The sequence below is a fragment of the Prionailurus viverrinus genome, chromosome B3, assembly GCF_022837055.1.
Source record: "Prionailurus viverrinus isolate Anna chromosome B3, UM_Priviv_1.0, whole genome shotgun sequence".
Lineage (NCBI taxonomy): Eukaryota > Metazoa > Chordata > Mammalia > Carnivora > Felidae > Prionailurus > Prionailurus viverrinus.
Genome location: NC_062566.1, coordinates 68,986,518 through 69,004,736, shown reverse-complemented (window position 1 = coordinate 69,004,736; position 18,219 = coordinate 68,986,518). Strand labels below are relative to the sequence as shown.

The 18,219-nt window shown below is 49.7% G+C and overlaps 1 protein-coding gene across 7 annotated transcripts in view; it reads left to right on the top strand.

Annotated features, from left to right (window-relative positions):
- The first annotated feature begins 1,685 nt into the window (after positions 1-1,685).
- The window catches only part of SLC7A7 (solute carrier family 7 member 7), a 36,487-nt gene continuing 19,953 nt past the window's right edge, over positions 1,686-18,219 (top strand). For 3 of the 7 annotated variants that reach the window (XR_007153343.1, XR_007153342.1, XM_047864385.1), the window contains exons 1-2: positions 2,387-3,750; positions 8,047-8,590. Coding sequence is in view for 5 of the 7 variants with exons in the window: in XM_047864385.1 (XP_047720341.1) it covers positions 8,092-8,590 (499 nt within the window). In the remaining 2 variants the exon portion in view is untranslated. Of the gene's footprint in view, positions 2,247-2,386; positions 3,751-4,089; positions 4,294-6,620; positions 6,975-8,046; positions 8,591-18,219 lie in introns of those variants that run through there. The other 4 variants (XM_047864386.1, XM_047864388.1, XM_047864387.1 and 1 more) reach the window with 4 other exon arrangements.

Genomic DNA, 18,219 nt, shown 5'->3' with positions numbered 1-18,219 from the left:
AGGACCACTCAACAACAATCGCTGTCAACCCATGCAAGAAATGTGGCAACTAAAGGCCACCCCTACACAATATGTTGCTTTGCATATTATTTCCTTAACACACAATTTATTGTAACACATTCCTTTTCTTTCCCCATGGCTGCTAAATCAATTCGGGCTAAATTTTGTGTTAAATCATCCAGCTTCAAGATGGGTAAATTATGACCTTGGGCTACTCTTTTTTCTTGCAGCTGGGAAATCTCTCAGCTGTGTGTCATTTCACCAGAGTGGTCTTTCAAAAAGAAGTCACAGAGCCTGATGCAGGGCACGAAATCACAAACTATGAGCCCATGACCGGAGCCGAAGTCTGACGCTTAACTGATTGAACCACCCAGGCGCCCCACACCAGACTGGTCTTGAAGGTGGGTAGCTCTTGGTGAATTTCTGCAGAGTGGCAATGCTGGCTTTAAAAATGCCACAGTTGGACTGTCCAAAAGGTGTACAAACAATCGTATTATTTACAAGTCATCTTTTAGCCTTAACACATGGTGAAGCGTTTCCAGATCCCTTTCCTTGAATCAGCTCAGCAACACCCTTTGTTGTTGGGTCCACACTGCCACTAAGACTTCAGATGAAAGATGCTTTGGGCACTCCAGCCTCTCCGACACCCGAGAACGGGATATTTTTGGTTAAGTGCTGCCTCCTGGCGGCAGCTCTACTGCCCGACACCTTCCCCTCCTGGTGGAGACCACTTCCTTTAACTGGGGATCTCGAAGCTGATGCAACAGCTTCCCCGAGGGGGCGGGGAGTTGAGACGCCCATCCGAGAGACCCCTCCCCTGGCTCCCGGCGGGCGCCGCTCCCTTCCTCCTCCCCCACGGGACTTTGCAGTCCAGAGTCCCTCCGGAGTTTCAGCTTTGCATCTCGGGGCCGGAGGCGGGGTTGCCAGGGTTTGGGGCTCTGGCCCGACCCCCGTCGGGCAGCCAGCGCGAGCAGGATTGGGAGGGTGGGAAGAGGAAGCTGAGCGTCCCTGGGGCGGAGGACGCACCCAAGGGTATCCGCAGACACTTCCCTGTCCCAGGGGTAGCGCAGCTGTGCCTGAGCGAAGAGAGGGCAGGGGAGCGGGTTGCAGGCCACCTCGGCTCTCGGACCCTGGCGCCCTTCCCTCCACCCACCACGCTCCCCTCCTCCAGCGCTTCCTGAAGCCTGGGGAGGGGCGGGGGCTGCTTGGCCAGGGGGAAGGAAGGGAAGGGGACGCCGGCTGGGGTGGGTTGCTGGTCCCTCAAGGCAGGCCCCGGTTTGGCCTCCGTATCCAGACCTGGACGTCGGGGGCGACCAAGCTTTTAAGAGGAGCATTGAGGGTGGGCGGCGGCTGGGTCGGGGTTTGGGAAGGCGAGGTCTCGGGGCTGCGGATACGGAACACCCAGGGGCCAAGGGAAAGAGGGTACTAAAGGGAGCCGGCAGGGGAAGGCGAGGCGGGGCTGGGGGCTGGGGAGTGTGGGAGAAAGGGGCAAAGGTGAGGTCGGCCTGCTGGCTGGGCGGGGGCGGAGGGGTGTGGGGCCAGGGTCATGGGGGAGGGGAGAACTGCGGGAGGGCGTCCCCTACGGGGTTTGCGGTTCCACTCTTGAACTCGCCTGCGTTCTCCTGAACCTGAGCCTCGCCTCTCTCTGCCTAGTCGTCGCTGAGCGGCCGTCGCATCTTGCTCTCGCAGCGCGCAGACCGGTCACCTGAGCCTGGACGTGGGACCAAGCGGCCGAGAGCTTTTCGGATCCGGGAAAGCGCGTTAGATGCGGGGCCTTTTGTTTTCCCATTAATGAAACAAGTTCAATCCGAACCATTCTAGGCCTCCCAGTAAAACAAAATGGTAACCTCCCACTCCTTCAACCCATTACTGTCAAAAGGAATAAATACTTCCAGATACGACTTGCTTGGTTTAGGAGCCAGAGCAACAGACGCATAGAAGTGGGTCAGAAGGGCAAGTTCAAGGACGTTCCCAGAGCCCAGGCTGCTGGGAAATCAGTCTAGGAGGAACAGCATTGTTTATTCATTCCTGTATTCTTCCAGCAATTATTCTCGACATGTGCTCTGCCCTGGGGATACAGGGTGAAGAACGCCCCGGTGGTGCTTGCTTCTAGTGAGGGAGGCGCCCACAAACAGACGAACTCTGGGGGTGGTCGTGCCCTTGAAGAAAGTCCAGCATGGTGAAGGGGTGAAGACCGACAGAGGGAGGAAGTTGCTCCATCACAGACTCCTCAGGGAAGGCCTCTGGTAGTATGGTGTCTAAGCATAGACCTGAATGGAGTGAGCGAAGGGATGACCGATATCACGGGGTGGGGTGTGGGGGGGAGGGCTGAATGTCGCAGGCAGAGGGAACAGCAATTGCGAAAGCTCCGAGAGGGGAGCATGTCTGTTGTGTGGCAACAGCAAGGAGGCCGCTGTGGCTTGAGTGGAGTGACAGTGCACGGGCCAGTGCCATCAGGGGCAGCGCTAGGGCTGTCTTCCTAGGACTTCCCTCATTTGCAACTTGGGCCTGACCCCAGACTGGAATTAAGGGGCAGGCCAGCTGGGCAGCGGCCTGGGTAGAAAAGGGCACTAAATTATCCTTGGGGTAATTCTGACATTTGGTGCCAATGAACTCTGATTTCTGTCTGGGTCTCTTGGTGAACCGTAAATTGGCTCCCATACACTGACAGAATCCTTGACGACTGCTTACCTGGACTGTTTGTCTTCAGAATAATTTTGCAACGTGCAGGTACAGGCAGAAGTTGCAGGGTGTGGCCCCCAAGACCGGCCAGCCAGCGTTGTCTAAAGGCAGCAGTCACAGCTGGAATTCTGCAAATGTGCCCTCCAGTGTGAAGTGCCCTTCCCTGAGAGAGCGTTATGCTATTGTCTACAGTTTAAATGGTTTAATATGCCCACCGAGAAACTGCTTCAGAGAGCTGCATGTGATGAATTCATATAATAAGCTCTAATTCTGAATGGAAAGAATGAGGCTTACCGTTTTTATCCCAACAAAATTGGTATTCCTCCACCCCTGCTAAGTAAAACATTCAACAGATATTTAAATGAGCCGGGTCTGAAGGGGTGCCAACTCACTGGCTTGCTCAGGGTGCCAGGGCTGGCTCTTACCCGGCAACACGTGCACCCATTGAACCAACTGGGGACCTGAACTGTGAGTGGATGCGTTTGCAGTTGGGCATTTGGCTGTACCCCCACAAGTAGTCTTGCTTGGCGTGTCTTGCCTTACATAGGGGCTGAGTTCTGGTGCCCTAATGACAGATCCTATGCCCTCTGCAGGACCAAGGATAGGTCATATATGAGCGGGAGATGACTAGGACATGGAATCAGGAACAGGGGAATGGTTAAGGGCACCAGGAGGGGACTGCCAGTCACTGGGAGAATTTAAGTGCTCAGTAAACATAGGGCAACGAGGAAGTTCAGGGGCTGAAGTGGGGAAGAGGAGGAGCTGAGATTGAGTAGAGAAGGTGCCTAGAGGCCAGCAGGCGTCGAAGTCCTCTGGGTCTGACCGGGCAGTCCCAGCTCCAGCCCGTCCCCTGGCCCCTCCCCGCTGCCGGCCAGAGTCACACATGTGTTTTCCTGTTTTCCATTTCGGTCCCCGTCACCCTCTGCCTTTTCAGCTCCTCGGAGTCAGCAGCTGCTGCAGCTCCAGCCTTAGCTGGCTTCCCTTCCTAGCACCTTCCCCTCCCCCGCCCCCACCCCCTGCTTGCGGGTAGCCCCTCCTCCTCGCACCTGCCCAAAGGTCACGGGACAGGTAAGAGGTGGGAGAGGAGGGACTATGGGCCAGAGGGGAAGTGCCGGAGGAGGATGGAGTGAGCGTCCTGCAAATTGGCCAACCGGAGACCCAAGAGCCCGTTGTCTCCCGGCCCTGGCCCTGGCCCCGGCCCTCTCTAGGCAGAGCCCTCTTTCTGCCCAGAGACTTCAGCCCTACGCTAATGGGAGCCCTGGCCGCAGGAGTAAACAATTTCTTTCTTGTTTCACTTTTTTTTTTTTTTTTTTAAAGGGACTATTGTAGTCTCACTGGAATATAGAAAAACAAATGGAGCACTGGGGAGGGAGGAGCTGAGCTTCCAGCTTGGGGTGATGGGGGGATCTGGCTGCACCACAGTGTATGTGTTTTCTCTTTCTGTTGTTAGAGGGGGAAACACAGACCAGTTGGAGCTAGGAAGGCAGGACATGGGGTCTCTAGCGGAGAAAGTGTCTTCTTCATTTAGCTCTTGAGCTTGACAGAACAGCCAAGACCCTGAACTGTGTTCTCGTTCCTGGAAGAAGTATGCTTTGGCTTTGTCATTCACAGGTAGGGTTTGGGTCCAGGACTCCACTGGCTGCTGTGCTAGGCATGGCGTGCTGTGGGCCCTGTGCCCACTTTCCCTGAAACCCTGAATCTGAATCTTCACCCATAGGCTATGAGTGTTGTCCTGTAACCTCCACTGGGTACTCAGGGATGAATGCACCTCAGGCAGGAAGAAGACAGGGTGCTGTGTATCAGGAAGGCCGGTATCTCCTGGGGTGCCAGACTGTACAAGTTTCCCCTGTAAAGCCTGGCGTGGGAGAGCCCTTTGGGAGAGGTCCTGCTGGTCCCAGGCTCCTGAACGGTGGAAGCATTACCCGAGAGCCAGGCTCTCAGGGAGGAATGTGAGCTGCCAAAGACGGTGCCTTCCTGCCCACGGCTGTGATGCTAAGCAGTGGTTAAGAGGGGGCATCTTTTCTCTGAAGGGCATTCTCCCCTGTCCAGTTTGCACAGACTAAGGAGTAAGATAGGGAAGATTCCACTGGCGGCACTTCCTAGTGAGACCGCTAGGGTGTGCTGTCCTGCTGGAGTGTGGGTTTCACCCCCCTCCTCTGGGTATCTGTCTCAAGATTCCAAGATAAAGGACTTCACTTTTCACATACCCCCAGCCCGGGACTAAACCCTGCACACTGCTTCGCTACTTTCCGCCACAGTTTCCCCTTCCTTTGTCCCACCTTCCTCATCTCTCCTTCATCCCTTTCCTTTATGTTCCATTAGGACATATGCCCACCCCTTGGTGCCAGGAAATTTGGTCTTAAAAGGGCAGGCGGCATGATGTGTTTTTATGTGCCAGGCAGTGGCCATCCTAGCAATAGCATCGCCGCCAAGAAGACTTGTAGTCGCCCCTCATCCCTGCAAAGGGGTGAGAAAGGGGAGGAGCAGGCTGGGAAGGAGGTAGCCTAGGCATCAGGCTGAAGGATGGCAGAGGCTTTCCGTTTAATCTAATCACACCCTCCCCCAGGTAATTCATTAGGGAACCATCAGAAGCCTTTTCCTGTCTGAGGGGAAGGCCGGTTGGAACTGGTGGGAGGTAGGGGAGATAGCATAGAGCATGGGCTCTGCTGGTGAGCCCACCTGCCTCCTTCACTGGTTTGGCACCCCGACATGTGACTTAGTGCCTCTTGGGGCTGCAGGCAAGCTTGGATGAGATCAAGCATTGGAGTGCTTAGCAGTATGTCTGGCACCTGATAAGTGTTCCATAGGTGACAGCTATCATTAACATGAGTGTTGAGGGGGCTGCTGGAAGAAAAGGACTCTCTCCTCTGGAGGGATTTTAGGTATTTGTGAGGATGGCTTAGGAGAAGCTTGATCTCTGGGAAGGTCGAGCTCACCAGAATGCAAAGATGTAGGGTAGAGATAAGCCACCCTCCCCCACACCCTGGGGATTTTTAGATCTTCCTTCTTAGGTTAACCAAAGAGGGTTAGAAAGGGTGTGGGAAGGGACCGGCAGATTTCAGGATGGATAGGATGTATTTCTGTTGGTAAAAGAGAACCAGAATACCAGACCGAAGTAGATGGACTATGAAGCTAGAATATGTGATTTCCCAAAACAATGCTCAACTTCTTTGCTCTTGGCCTGTCTATGCAAGATAGCTCAATGAAATCTCAGTTCCCCATATTTTTAGGAAATTGGACTAAACTTGTATGTGGGGAAGTTGTTTATAGGAATTATTATTATTTTTTTAAGGATGAGAGGGCACATGAATGGGGAGGGGATGCAGCCAGAGGTTTGAGTCTCATTTTCTTTTTAATTTTTTTAAAGTTTACTTATTTGCAGAGAGAGAGAGAGAGAGAGAGAGAGAGAGAGAGAGAGAGAATGAGCAAGCAGGGGAGCGGCAGAAAGAGAGAATCCAAAGCAGGCTCTGCACTGCTGTCAGCATAGAGCCAGATGCAGGGCTCGAACCCATGAACATGAGATCATGACCTGAGCTGAAATCAAGAGTCAGACGCTTAACCGAATGCACCCCAGAGCTTCATTTCTTGACCTTGTTGCCTTGGAAGTAGATTGAGGCTCAGCTTTGAGGTCGTGGCTCAAATTTGGGGGCAGCCATCCTTTGCTTTAAGGGAAGTGTGCAGAGTTCTTCTCTTACGAGGCCCATCACGAGGCATGGGGACTGGACTTACACTTCCTCTAATGTCAGCACGGGCAACAAGCCTTTGTGGCACCCTGTGCAATCTCCCCGCCTTGCCTTTCTTGTTTGGGGCGAGGGGGGAGTGGGGCTAGGGTGGGGCCTGGAGGACAGAGGCTTGTGCATTCCTTCTCAGGCCACCGCCCCGTCCTCAGCTAATTTCCTCAGGGCCAACTTCCCTGGGGCTAAAGAAACTGCACCCAGTGGACTGTCATTTCTTCTGGGCCCTCAGTCCTGGAGCAGCGCTGACAAAGGAGATTCCTGAGAGAGCGCCTTCTTATCACAGAAAGTGCTGAGCCAAGAGCTCCAGGCTGCCCCTTTTGCAGATGTGAAAGGCCAGTGAACCTTAGACCCAGACAGTTGCTTAACACTCCTCTCCCCCTCCCTCATTCCCTCCTCTCGTCTTGACCTCTCCATTTGATTTAAATCCATAAGCATTTGCCTGGCCTTTCCTCTGACTGCCGGCTGAAAAGGAGGAGTGGTCAGGCCATAGTGCCTGGAGGCTGTGGCTCCCCAGGACTGCCACAGCGGGAATCTGCTGGAACCCAGGTTCAGGGAGTGAGTGTGCTTCCCGCCCTCCCCTCAGCAACCTCCTCCCCTCGCCCACCCCCTGTGCTGCTTTGCACTGTCCAATCACTTCCTCTCCCCAGTGCCCCAGGCCCTAGCACCTCTCCACTTGGTCCGCCAGTCTCTCCTCTCTTCCTCTCCGCTGTCTCCCACTCTGCAGTGCTCTCGGGCACCTGCTGCCGCTTTAGCTACTTGCCTCAGCTTTGGGTCTTTGGGTCTCAGCTCTCCAGCTGCAATTCCTGGGCGGGGGAGCTATCATCAGCTGCCTCCCATCATCCCTAGGTTGTATCACCCTTTTCCCATTCATACCTTTTTGGGTGATGCACCTATGCTGCCGTGGGGGATTGGACAGCAGGAGGCTGGAACACTAGGGGCTGCGAGAGAGAGATGTCCGGGAAGGAAAAGAGGACAATAATCTGTCTTCTTTCAGAGAGGAGTGGGGCTGCTTGGGCTCTGCTAGGACTGCAGACTTCACCTCAGGGTGGTTAAGAGATGCTCCCTGAGCAAGGGGATGGTTGTAGGTTTCCGGCAAGAGGTCCATGAAGCCTTTAGGTTTGCCAGAGTCAGTGTCCTTGGGGAGGAGAGAAGTTTGTGAGGGGAACCCACAGAGAGGCTGCTTGCAAGGTTGGTTCCTAATGTTGCAGCTCAGCACAGGTAACAGGTGAGACTGGAATTGGAAGGGAGACAGGCTTTTTTGGGGCAAGGCTAAAAAACACAGGCTCAAATCAGGAAGGTTATACCTGGGGACTGCCAAATTGCCTTGTATCCCAGCAGAGTCCGATAGAACCAGGATTTAATGTTCTATTTTGGAAATCTGGGGGGCAGCACCCTCCTAATGAGGAGAAATGCTGCTTTCTCTCTAGAGAATGAGTGCCTTCTCTTAAAAATTCCACTTGGGGTTGTTTCAAGGAGCCAGCTGGAGAAGAAGAGGTTAATGGGAGATGGGAGGCCAGAGTGAGCTCTCTGAGATGGTGGGCCGGATATTGTCCCTGTTGACCACCATAGGCAAGAGTTTTAGGTAATTGCCAGCCACCTGAGTTATATCTTCATCTTTCTTCCTTAGAGGGCGATGCCAAGAAGCTGGTGACGGCTTTCTTCTCCTTCCACCATGGCTGACGGCATTAAATATGAAGTGGCCTCCCAGCAAGAGGGGGATGCCTCCCCTTTGGGCGATGAAGCCAGCTCAGGGTCTGAGCAGGTAAAGCTGAAGAAGGAGATCTCGCTGCTTAATGGCGTGTGCCTGATTGTGGGGAACATGATCGGCTCGGGCATCTTTGTCTCCCCCAAGGGCGTGCTCATGTACAGTGCCTCTTTTGGCCTCTCCCTGGTCATCTGGGCTGTTGGGGGCCTCTTCTCCGTCTTTGGGGCCCTTTGTTATGCGGAATTGGGCACCACCATTAAGAAATCTGGAGCCAGCTATGCCTACATCCTCGAGGCCTTCGGGGGATTCCTTGCCTTCATCCGACTGTGGACCTCGCTCCTCATCATTGAGCCCACCAGCCAGGCCATTATTGCCATCACCTTTGCCAACTACATGGTGCAGCCCATCTTCCCGAGCTGCTTTGCCCCCTATGCGGCTGGGCGCCTGCTGGCTGCTGCCTGTATCTGTAAGTGGGGCCAGGGCAGGAGGTGTGGGCTGGAGCGCCAGGGCAGAGGCTGGGATGTGAGTCCAGTAAGCCAGTGAGAAAGGAGCTGGAAGCGAATGCATCCAACATACACTCTTGTTTTCATTTTATTATTAAAAAAAAAAGATTCTATTTTTAAGTAATCTCTACACCCAACGTGGGGCTTGAATTTACAACTCCTAGATCAAGAGTTGTATGCTCTGGGGCAAGTGGGTGGCTCAGTCGGTTAAGTGCTTGGGCTCAGGTCAGGATCTCGGGGCCTGGGGGTTCGAGCCCTGCGTCGGGCCCTGTGCTGACACCTCGGAGGCTGGAGCCTGTTTCGGATTCTGTGTCTCCCTCTCTCTCTGCCCCTCCCCTGCTCATGCTCTGTCTCTCTCCATCTCTCAAAAATGAGTAAACGTTAGAAAAAAAAAAAGAGTTGTATGCTCTGCCGACTGAGCCAGCCAGGCGCCCCCTCTTGTTGTCTTTAAATTAGTGTGGGTTTCGTGTGAAAATTCAAATGGTAGCAACGTGTAAAAACAAGCAACAATAAAGAGAACACTTCACCTCTTCCCCACTTTCCCACGGTAGCCCCACTAGCAGTTCGTATGCCCTTCCTGACTTTTTCTTGTTCCTTTAAGAAGTGTAGTTAAAAAAAAATGTAGTTTTCTTCTGTTTTTATTTTTTGTAAAGTTTATTTTGAGAGAGGTAGTTGTTTTGTTTTTAAAATATGGGATCATGGTACACATATAATTCAGTTTGTGCTTTATTCCCAGAATTTACCAGTGACATTTTCTACTTAGGGATCTATTTAAAAAAAAAAATTATTTATGTTATTCCATGTTAATGTCAAGGATGTATTGTTTATTTAACAAATCAGTCCTCTTAGTGGCCATTTAAGCGGGTTCTAATTTGTTAGTCACACAGGTAATGCGCCAATGAATATCTTATTGTTTATACGAGTTTTTCTGTGGGCCAGATTCTTAAAACTGTCATTTCAATCTACCCTGACTTTTGCTCTGTCTCATAAATAATGTATTTAAGCCTATACATTCAGCAAAGCCACTTTGGAGGTCCCGAGAAGCTGATCGGCTATAGCCCCATCCCCCAGGGGCCTCTGTTTTGGAAAAATGCCCTCGTCACCTGAAATCTTGGAGACCCTTCCCACACCCCTAATGTGGAGAAGCTTTGAAATTCTGTCATTTTAAGGGGCACCTTCCCCAGCAGTGGTGGCTGCGGAGTGTGGGCATTTTGTACCAGGTGTAGTTGCTCCCTGAATCAATCCTCTCCAGTCGGCTTTGTGTCCTCTTTTCTCGAGGTTTCTCCACTGTCCCATCTTATTTCTCAGCTTCCTCTCCAGCCTCCCCCCTTTGACTGTTGTGCGGAGTCCTGGGTGTCTCCATGGGGCCCCCTTGTGCTTTGTGCGTCCGTGCTTGTGGCTTGGACTCCTCTTCGTGTATGGGGATGTTTGTCAGGCATGGCAACAATCAGGGAGGGGAGGAGGGCACTGTCTCTTGTTACAAGAAGGAGGCTTTCCCTTGAGGTCTCAGATGTGATCTGTAATGTCTCTTGCGTCATTTACAGTTGACTTACTGGGGAAACTAATTTTAGGATCTGTCAGTCTTGAGGCGCTCTCCAGTGTGGGCATACTGTTATGTATCTTGTGTGGTGTAGGGATTATTCCAAGCAAAATTTCCAAGATGGCTGCATCACTTGAAGTACTAGAATCCAATAATTTTAACCATCTCTGTTGAAATCTCTTTAAAACCAATGATATGTCTGCCTGCCTTCATAACTTGACATTTCTTTTGGTGACTCAGAGTCACCATTACACATCTCAATTCTTATATGACTATGAGGCCTCAGGCCGCTGGGGCGGGGACGAGTGTTGACTTCTTCAGGAGCTTCCAGGGTGCTGGCCTGACTTTAGTTCAGCAGTTTCATTCTTTATGAGTTCCATCTGTGTCATGTCTGACAGCTGTTGTTCCTTGACTCTGGCATTGTGCCTACCTCCATCAGCCACCCCTTTTTAAAAAATGTTTATTTATTTTTGAGACAGAGACAGAGCGTGAGTGAGGGAAGGGCAGAGAGAGAGGGAGACACAGATTCTGAAACAGGCTGCAGGCTCTGAGCTGTCAGCACAGAACCCGATGTGGGGCCCGAACCCATGAACCTTGAGATCGTGACCCGAGCTGAAGTCGGACGCTCAACTGACTGAGCCGCCCAGGCGTCAGTCACCCCTTTTTAATTTGCTGTGTCTAATTGGGGACAGAGATGTCCTCAGACCCTACAGTTGGGTGCACATACACATGCAGGTACACCCTTGTAAGGATATGGGCAGAGTAGCCACAGTTATGATTTGTCCGCAGAGCTCCCCAGTTAATCAAAAGATACAGTTTTGTGCATGGATTTATGGCATATATATAACATGATTCTGATGGAGTGACAGATACACCAGATCTGTGTTTGAGCCTGCGTGACCCTAGGCAGGGTGCAGTAACTGTTTTACTTCTGGGCTACTGTGTGGATGAAGTGAGATTTGGTGGAAACCATAAATCATGACTCAGGTGTAATGTATTGGTGATTATTATGTTTGAAATTATTCTCTTTTGGCTGCTTCCAGGACTTTGTTCTGTCTTTAATTACTTCAGAGGGACCTAGAGATCTGGAAGAAGGTTCAAAAGGGCAACCAAGATTGTAATTAAGAATTTAGGGACATATGATTCATGAGTTTCTTCCTTCAACCATTGTCTAACGAGCACCCAATACATGAACATTCTGTCCATACACTACCTATGCAGTAATATCTTGTTTATCTTAATATCTTGTTTATCTAGCCATAGCCATTCAGGAGAAAGGTAGAGCAAAAGGCCTAGAAGCAGCCAAGAAAGAAATTTTAAACACAATAATCATTAATATGTTACACTTGAGTCATGATTTATGGTTTTCACAGCCTCACTTCATCTGCAGAGTGGCCTGGAAGTAAACCATCCCTGCACTTGCCCAATGTCTTGCCACTACTGAGCCCTCCTTCAGGCACAGGTCTGGTGTCCTTGTCACTCCACCAAAGTTGTCAAATATATGCCAACAATGTATGCGCAAAGTGAGGACTGAGGCTGAATCTTTGAACTTAGCGAGAATAGGGATTTAATACAGAACTTTCATTCATTCACGGAACATTTAGAGCATTCTCTGCGCTAGATATTCCAATGAATGCTGGGAAGCAAAGAAGAATAAAGTCTGGACTTTGCCATCCAAGAACTCCTAGTCAAGGAGAGAGACAGATAGGTTAACCAATAATTGTCATGCAATGTAGGAAATGTGGTGATAGAGACACTGTAGGAGAAAGCAGGACAATTTTCTTCATTTGGGGAAGAGGGCTTATAGGAGGATGTCACAGAGACCATGATGTCTGAACTGAATTTTGGAAAGATACGGAGCTGTCTCCTAGGACACTTCTCACTGAGGGAACTGCTGTGTGACAAGATGTGGAGGTGCAGACAGGCATGGAATGTTCAGAGATTTCCAGGTGGTTGGTATGGCTGGAATGCAGGGTGGGAGAGGGTGAGAAGGCAGAGACTGGAAACGTAGCCCAAGGCCAGCTCCAAGACTGGTTTATACATTGCCCACACAGGTTAGACTTTATCTGGAAAGTGGGAAGTTGTTGATTGCAAGTGGGGAAGTGAAATTAGATTTGCTTGGAAGAAGAACACTGGTGGCCAGGTGGAGTGTTTTTGGCAAGTGTGAGAATCAGAAGGTAGGCACAGCGGTTTAGGGAGTGGACACCTGAGTCCACTTGAAGGCTGGTGAGCAAAGCCTTTGGACCAGAGATGAGGGGGTGGATAGAAAAGTAGTAATAAGGCAGGGTTTCTAGGACTTCTGGATGGGTGTGTGTGGTGGTGGGGGGCAGTTCTCAGAGGTGATGCTAAGAATTCAAGCTTGGACAGGGGGGCGGTGATGGGGTTTCCATCTGAAATAGGGAAGATGAGCTGAGGGATGAGTAGAGGGGCATCTGGAGCTTCTGCTAGGCTGATTATGTGGCCTTTCCATGAGCAGCGCCCTCCTTGGGTCATCATGACCTAGAGTCGGTCACTGTCCCATCAACTGAGTCATACTTAAAACAGAGACTGATGTGTAAATGATGATGGCAGCCTAGGAATGTACAATGATGAGCATACATCATTAGCATAATTTCTAATGACCAGAAGGTGTGGGTTCACTGTCAAGGCTTCTTAATGCCATAGTCGCTAGGAAACCCATCGAGGAATCAGGGATTGCTCTCAGGGCATGGAATCAGAGCCAAGGGAGAAAGTTTTGACTACTGGAGACAAATTTACTGAACGTGATGGGTTTTATAAAATACGGAGCTGAAAGGTAGAGCAGGACACTCATGGTGTGGTGGAGGAGACAGGAAGTAGTCAATTACACACTTCATATGGGTAAGTGCTGGGAGCGGGTGGGGTGGGCCCTACTCAGGAGATGTCTGTATTCAACGCTGAAGGATGAAATGGCGTCAAGGGGTGGCTGAAGCGCCCACTGGCCGTGGCCTACAAGGCGTGCTCCATCTGACTTCTCTCAGACCTCTCTCCCCCTCACTCTCTCTGTGGAGCTACACCGGCTTTCTTGCTTTTCTTCCAGTTTGCCTGGCCTGTTCCTGCTTTGGGAGTTTTGTACTTTATCATTCCTTCTGCTGAGAAGGCTCTTTCTCAGATGTCCTCAGAGCTCATCCCCTCAGTCCACTCGGGTCTTTGTACAGACGTTACTTTGCCAGAGACTTCTCCTGTCTCTCATGGTCACTCTCAGTTTCCCATCCTGTTTTGTTTTTCTTGATAGCACCTGTCACCACCTGACATTAATTGTTTACTTGTCTGTTGTCTATCTTTCCCTCTAGAGTGTAAACACCATGAAAGTAAGCACTTTGTTTTGCTCATGGCCGAATATCCAGCATCTAGAACAGTGCCTGGCATCTGCTAGGTACTCAATAAATATGTTGAATGAAGAAGGGGCAAGGACATTCTAGGCACAGGGAAAGGCAATGTAAAGCACAAAGGTGAGAAAAAGAATGGAGTGTGGGGTGCGCGGGGGCGATTGTGGGATGTGAGGGGACAAAAGGAGGCAAGCGGCTAGAACACGACGCTCATGTTCTAGGGAGTTAAGATTTTATTCCACAAGTTAGGAAGCTCTTGTGGCAATCCAGGCAGGAAATGACAAAAGCCCAAATGAGGGCAGTGGCAGCGGGGCTGTGGCTTACTTAGGAGATGACGTCTCCAGGAAAGGATAGATAGGAGAGCAATTTAGGAGGTATAATCAGTATAACCAGTAATACTTATTGGGATGTCTGGTGTAAGAGAGAGAGGTAGGTGATGAGGAAAACACCCACCAGCTTGTAAATGTTGTATCCCAGGGGCTAAGCCTGTCTTAGGATCCACTGTATCCCCAGCAAAGAAACCAAGAGAGGAGCTTGATAACTATTCCTTGGATGAAAAGCTGAGGTTTCTGGTTTGGGCAGTTGGTAGGTGGTGGCATCGTTTACAGGGATGGGGAGGATGGAATCATGTTGAATTTGAAATTTGTAGGATAGGAGGTGGATGTGCCCATTTGGAGCTCAGTAAAGAGATGGGGCTGGAGATAGGCAAGTGCTTCGTAAATACTTGTTGAATGTTTATTTTCCCAGCACTGATCATTGTCTTCCTGGAGCTCTCACTGTGTGGGTGAGCAAATGCGTGTGCGTGAGCATGCTGGGGGCTGGCAGGGTGGGCAACCCAACGCAAGGTTACAATGGATTATAATGAGTGTTGTGATTTCTTAGGCACAGGGAGCCATGGGAGCAGACCTAGGCTAGCCTAGGAGTGTAGAAACTCTGTAAGGAAGTTTAGGCTGACACCTGAATGAGGAATTAACCAAAAGAGGGTGGAGTTGCATCTCAGGCAGCAAGAACAAGAGGTATGAAAACTCTGAAGACAAGAAAGAAGGACGTTTTTGAGACTCCTTTCAGTAAAGGAGCTCAGGGTGGGCTGCAATACTGAGGTTAAGGTAGGAAATGTTGACAGCTGGCCTGCAGAGGTGGGTGGAAATGGTAGGATAGTTTGTTCAGGGCTTTATTAGTTGTAGTTATTATTGTTCTATAATAAATCATCTAGTGACATAGAATAATAGTCATTTTATTTATTTATTTATTTATTTATTTATTTATTTATGTTTGTTTGTTTGTTTATTTATTTAGGTTTATTTATTTATTTTGAGAGAGAGAGAAACAGCTGGGGAAGGTCAGAGAGACAGGGAGAGAGAATCCCAAGCAGGCTCTGTGCTGTCAGCATGGAGCCCGATGCAGGGCTCAAACCTACAAACTGTGAGATCATGACCTGAGCTGAAACCAAGAGTCAGACGCTTAACTGACTGAACCACCCAGGCTCCCCTATTTATTTATTTTAAAGTAATCTCTACACCCAATGTGGGGCTTGAACTCATGACCCCGAGATTAAGAGTTGCATGTTCTGACTGAGCCAGCCAGGTGCCCCACAGCTGTTTTCTTTTATGGTTTCTGTAGCTCAGGAATTTTGGAAGGGGTAACTGGGGCAGTGCTGGCTCAGGGTCTTGTGTGGTGGTAGTCAGATGGTGGCAGGAGCTAGAACGAGGGGATGCTGAATAAGATGGGGGCTAGCTGGGCATCTTTTTCTCTTCGTGTTGTGTTAGATGTGTCTTTCCAAGTGGTCCCTCCATAGGGACTATGTTGAGTCTCCTCACATAATGGCGGCCCCAGAGCAATCAAACTGTTTACTTGGCAGCTGAAGGCTTCCAGAACGGAGTATGTCAGCAACCAGAGTGGAAGCTGTGCCTTTTATGACCTAGCCTCTGAGGTCACAGGGTGTCTTTCCTGCTGAACGCTGTAGGTAGAAACATTCACAGAAGAATATCTCTTCTTAAAAGAAGGGGCACAGACCCTATCTCTTGATGGGCAGAGTGTTACAGTCACATTGTATGAAAAGCATGTGCGTTGGGAAATGTTGTTGAGACATCTTTGGAAAATACAATCTGTTGTACAAACCATATTAAGGAGTTTGGTGGGCTTTCTCCTATGGTAATAAAAAAAAACCTCTGAGAGTAAAGCAGAGAGTGACTTGTGTTGTTTGTGATTAAATTGTAGAATTTGTGATTTTTAGAAAGATTACTCTGACTTCAGTTTGCAGAACTAAAAGCAGGGAGACCACTTAGGAAGCTATTGCCATGATCCCAGTGAGGGAGGATAGGGGCTTGGATTAGAGTCATGGGATGAGAGATGAGGAGACTGGTTAAGACTTAGACACTGATTAGATGGATATGGGTGGAGGTTGAGGATGATAAGATGACCACGTTTCTGTCTCGGGCAACTGGGTGGATGGTGATGCCAGTTACTTACAGGGAGTCAGACTGAAGGAGCAGTAGGTTAAGAGAAATTGATCAGTTTTGGATAGGTTGAATTTGTGTCTGCTGACGTCCAGTAGGTGGTTGTATATTCATATGCATATGAAATTACGGTGGTTGGGCTGGTGATATACTTTCGTGAATCCTCGGTGTAGAGGTGGTCATTGAAATCACAGTAGCAGATGAGATGATCTTGACCGGATGTAGCAAGAGAGGAGGAAAGGGGCGAGGTTAGCATCTCAGGAATGCCAACACTGAAGGATAAATACTCCACAACAAGGAGAAGAAGCGTCCAGAGAGATAAGAGGGAAATGGGAGTTGGTGAGTAAAAGAGAGCAATTTGAGAAGGAGTTGGTGGCCAACGGTGTCCAATCTGCTAAGAGGCCAAGCTAGATAAGGAGGGCGGTTGCTTGGATATATCAACAGGAAGTCACCGTACTCTGGAGAGGGAAATTTCAGGGCAGTGAGGGTAGAGTCAGATTTCAGAGAGATTGTTTATTCATCCAGTGAAACCTGAGTATCTACTATATGCCTACTTCTGGGCGAGGCCTAGGGATCCAGAAGTGACTGTTACTCAGTCTGTCCTCATTTGGCTCCGACTTGATGGTAGAGACACATCAATAAACTATTCTATTGCAGTGTGGTTACTGTGGGGAAAAGCAGAGGCAGCACACCCAAGGGGGATGGGTTTACTCTCAAAAGTAGCCTTTGTTGAGGAACTGTTAAGTAAGATAAGGAATGGAATGCCATTTGGAATTGACAAATAACAGGTCAGGAAAACTGTCCCTCTTCAGTGGAGTGGTAGAGTGGATATTAGTCAAGGGAAAGGAAGGGAATGTAGATATACTTTCCAGAAGACTGATTCTGTAGACAGGAAGTGTGGTTCTTAGAGGGAGGGACCGAGGTTGAGGGAGGGGTTTATGGGGAAGACTTCAGTCCTCCTTAGGCTGGTTTGGGGGTATATTTCTGGAAAAGTTGGATGAAGAATCCATACCCGACAGTCACGTCTTCTCCATGGTTGGGTAGAGTGCTTGGGTCAGCATCTCTCTCCCTTGAACTCATCCCTTTGGGAGGCAGGAATGTGTGGTGGTTAAGAGCATGGAATCAGGTCAAATTATTAGTCTCAGGTTCCTCATCTGTATAATGGAGTCTCTATCTCCTAGAGGCTTGATCTATATTTTTACCATACTTTAATCCTGTTCTGTTCAAACAGTGACCATTTCAGGAAAGCAAATAAATTCTGCTCCCGTCATGGTGGCTTACTGTCCCTCTATAGATATAGTTTTCCTTTAGAACTGCTGATGAACTGCAATGCTAGATAGGCTACTATTGCGAATAGACCTTGAAATCATTTACTGATTATTGCTTAAGTAAGTTTTTTCTATGCGTGGGTGACTTCACTCATTGCTGATTTTATTGCCTGGGTAATCACGTGCTTTCCTCTCTGCCAGGAGTTTGTCCTCCCATCCCCCAACCCCAGCATGAGCCTCCCTGTGCTCAGTCCAGGTAACGGTGGTCCTGGTGCCCACCTGCACCCCCTTCGCTGCCCTAGACTGGATGGGTTGCCTCACAGTGACTTTCACAGCACCCAGTTTTTATTCTTTTTTAAACTATCTTTTCTTCAAAAAAAAGTTTTTTTTAAAATGTTCATTCAGTTTTGAGAGACAGAGAGCGAGCAGGGGAGGAGCAGAGAGAGAGGGAGACACAGAATCCAAAGCAGGCTCCAGGCTGTGAGCTGTCAGCACAGAGCCTGACGCGGGGCTTGAACTCACAGACCGTGAGATCATGACCTGAGCTGAAGTCAGTCGTTTAACCAACTGAGCCACCCAGGCTCAGGGTTTTTCTGTTTTTTAAGTTTATTTACTTTTAGGGAGAGAGAACTCACACAAAAGTGTGTGAGCAAGGGGTGGGGCAGAGAAGAGAGAGGGAGAGAGAGATTCCCAAGCTGGCTCCATGCTCAGTATGGAGCCCGATGAGGGGCTCAATCCCATGAACTGTGAGATCATGACCTGAGCCGAAATCGAGTCAGTCACTTAACCTACTGAGCCACCCAGGCGCCCCATCACCCAGTTCTTATAATTGTCCATGTTCACTTTTCTGTAAAGGCTGAGGACTGGGTCTGTACAAGGCCTGGAGCACAGTCAGTGCTCAGTACATACTTGTTCTCTGGCTGGCTGGCTGAATGAATGAATGAATAAAGGAATAAATGAATTAGGAGTTCTGAAAACACC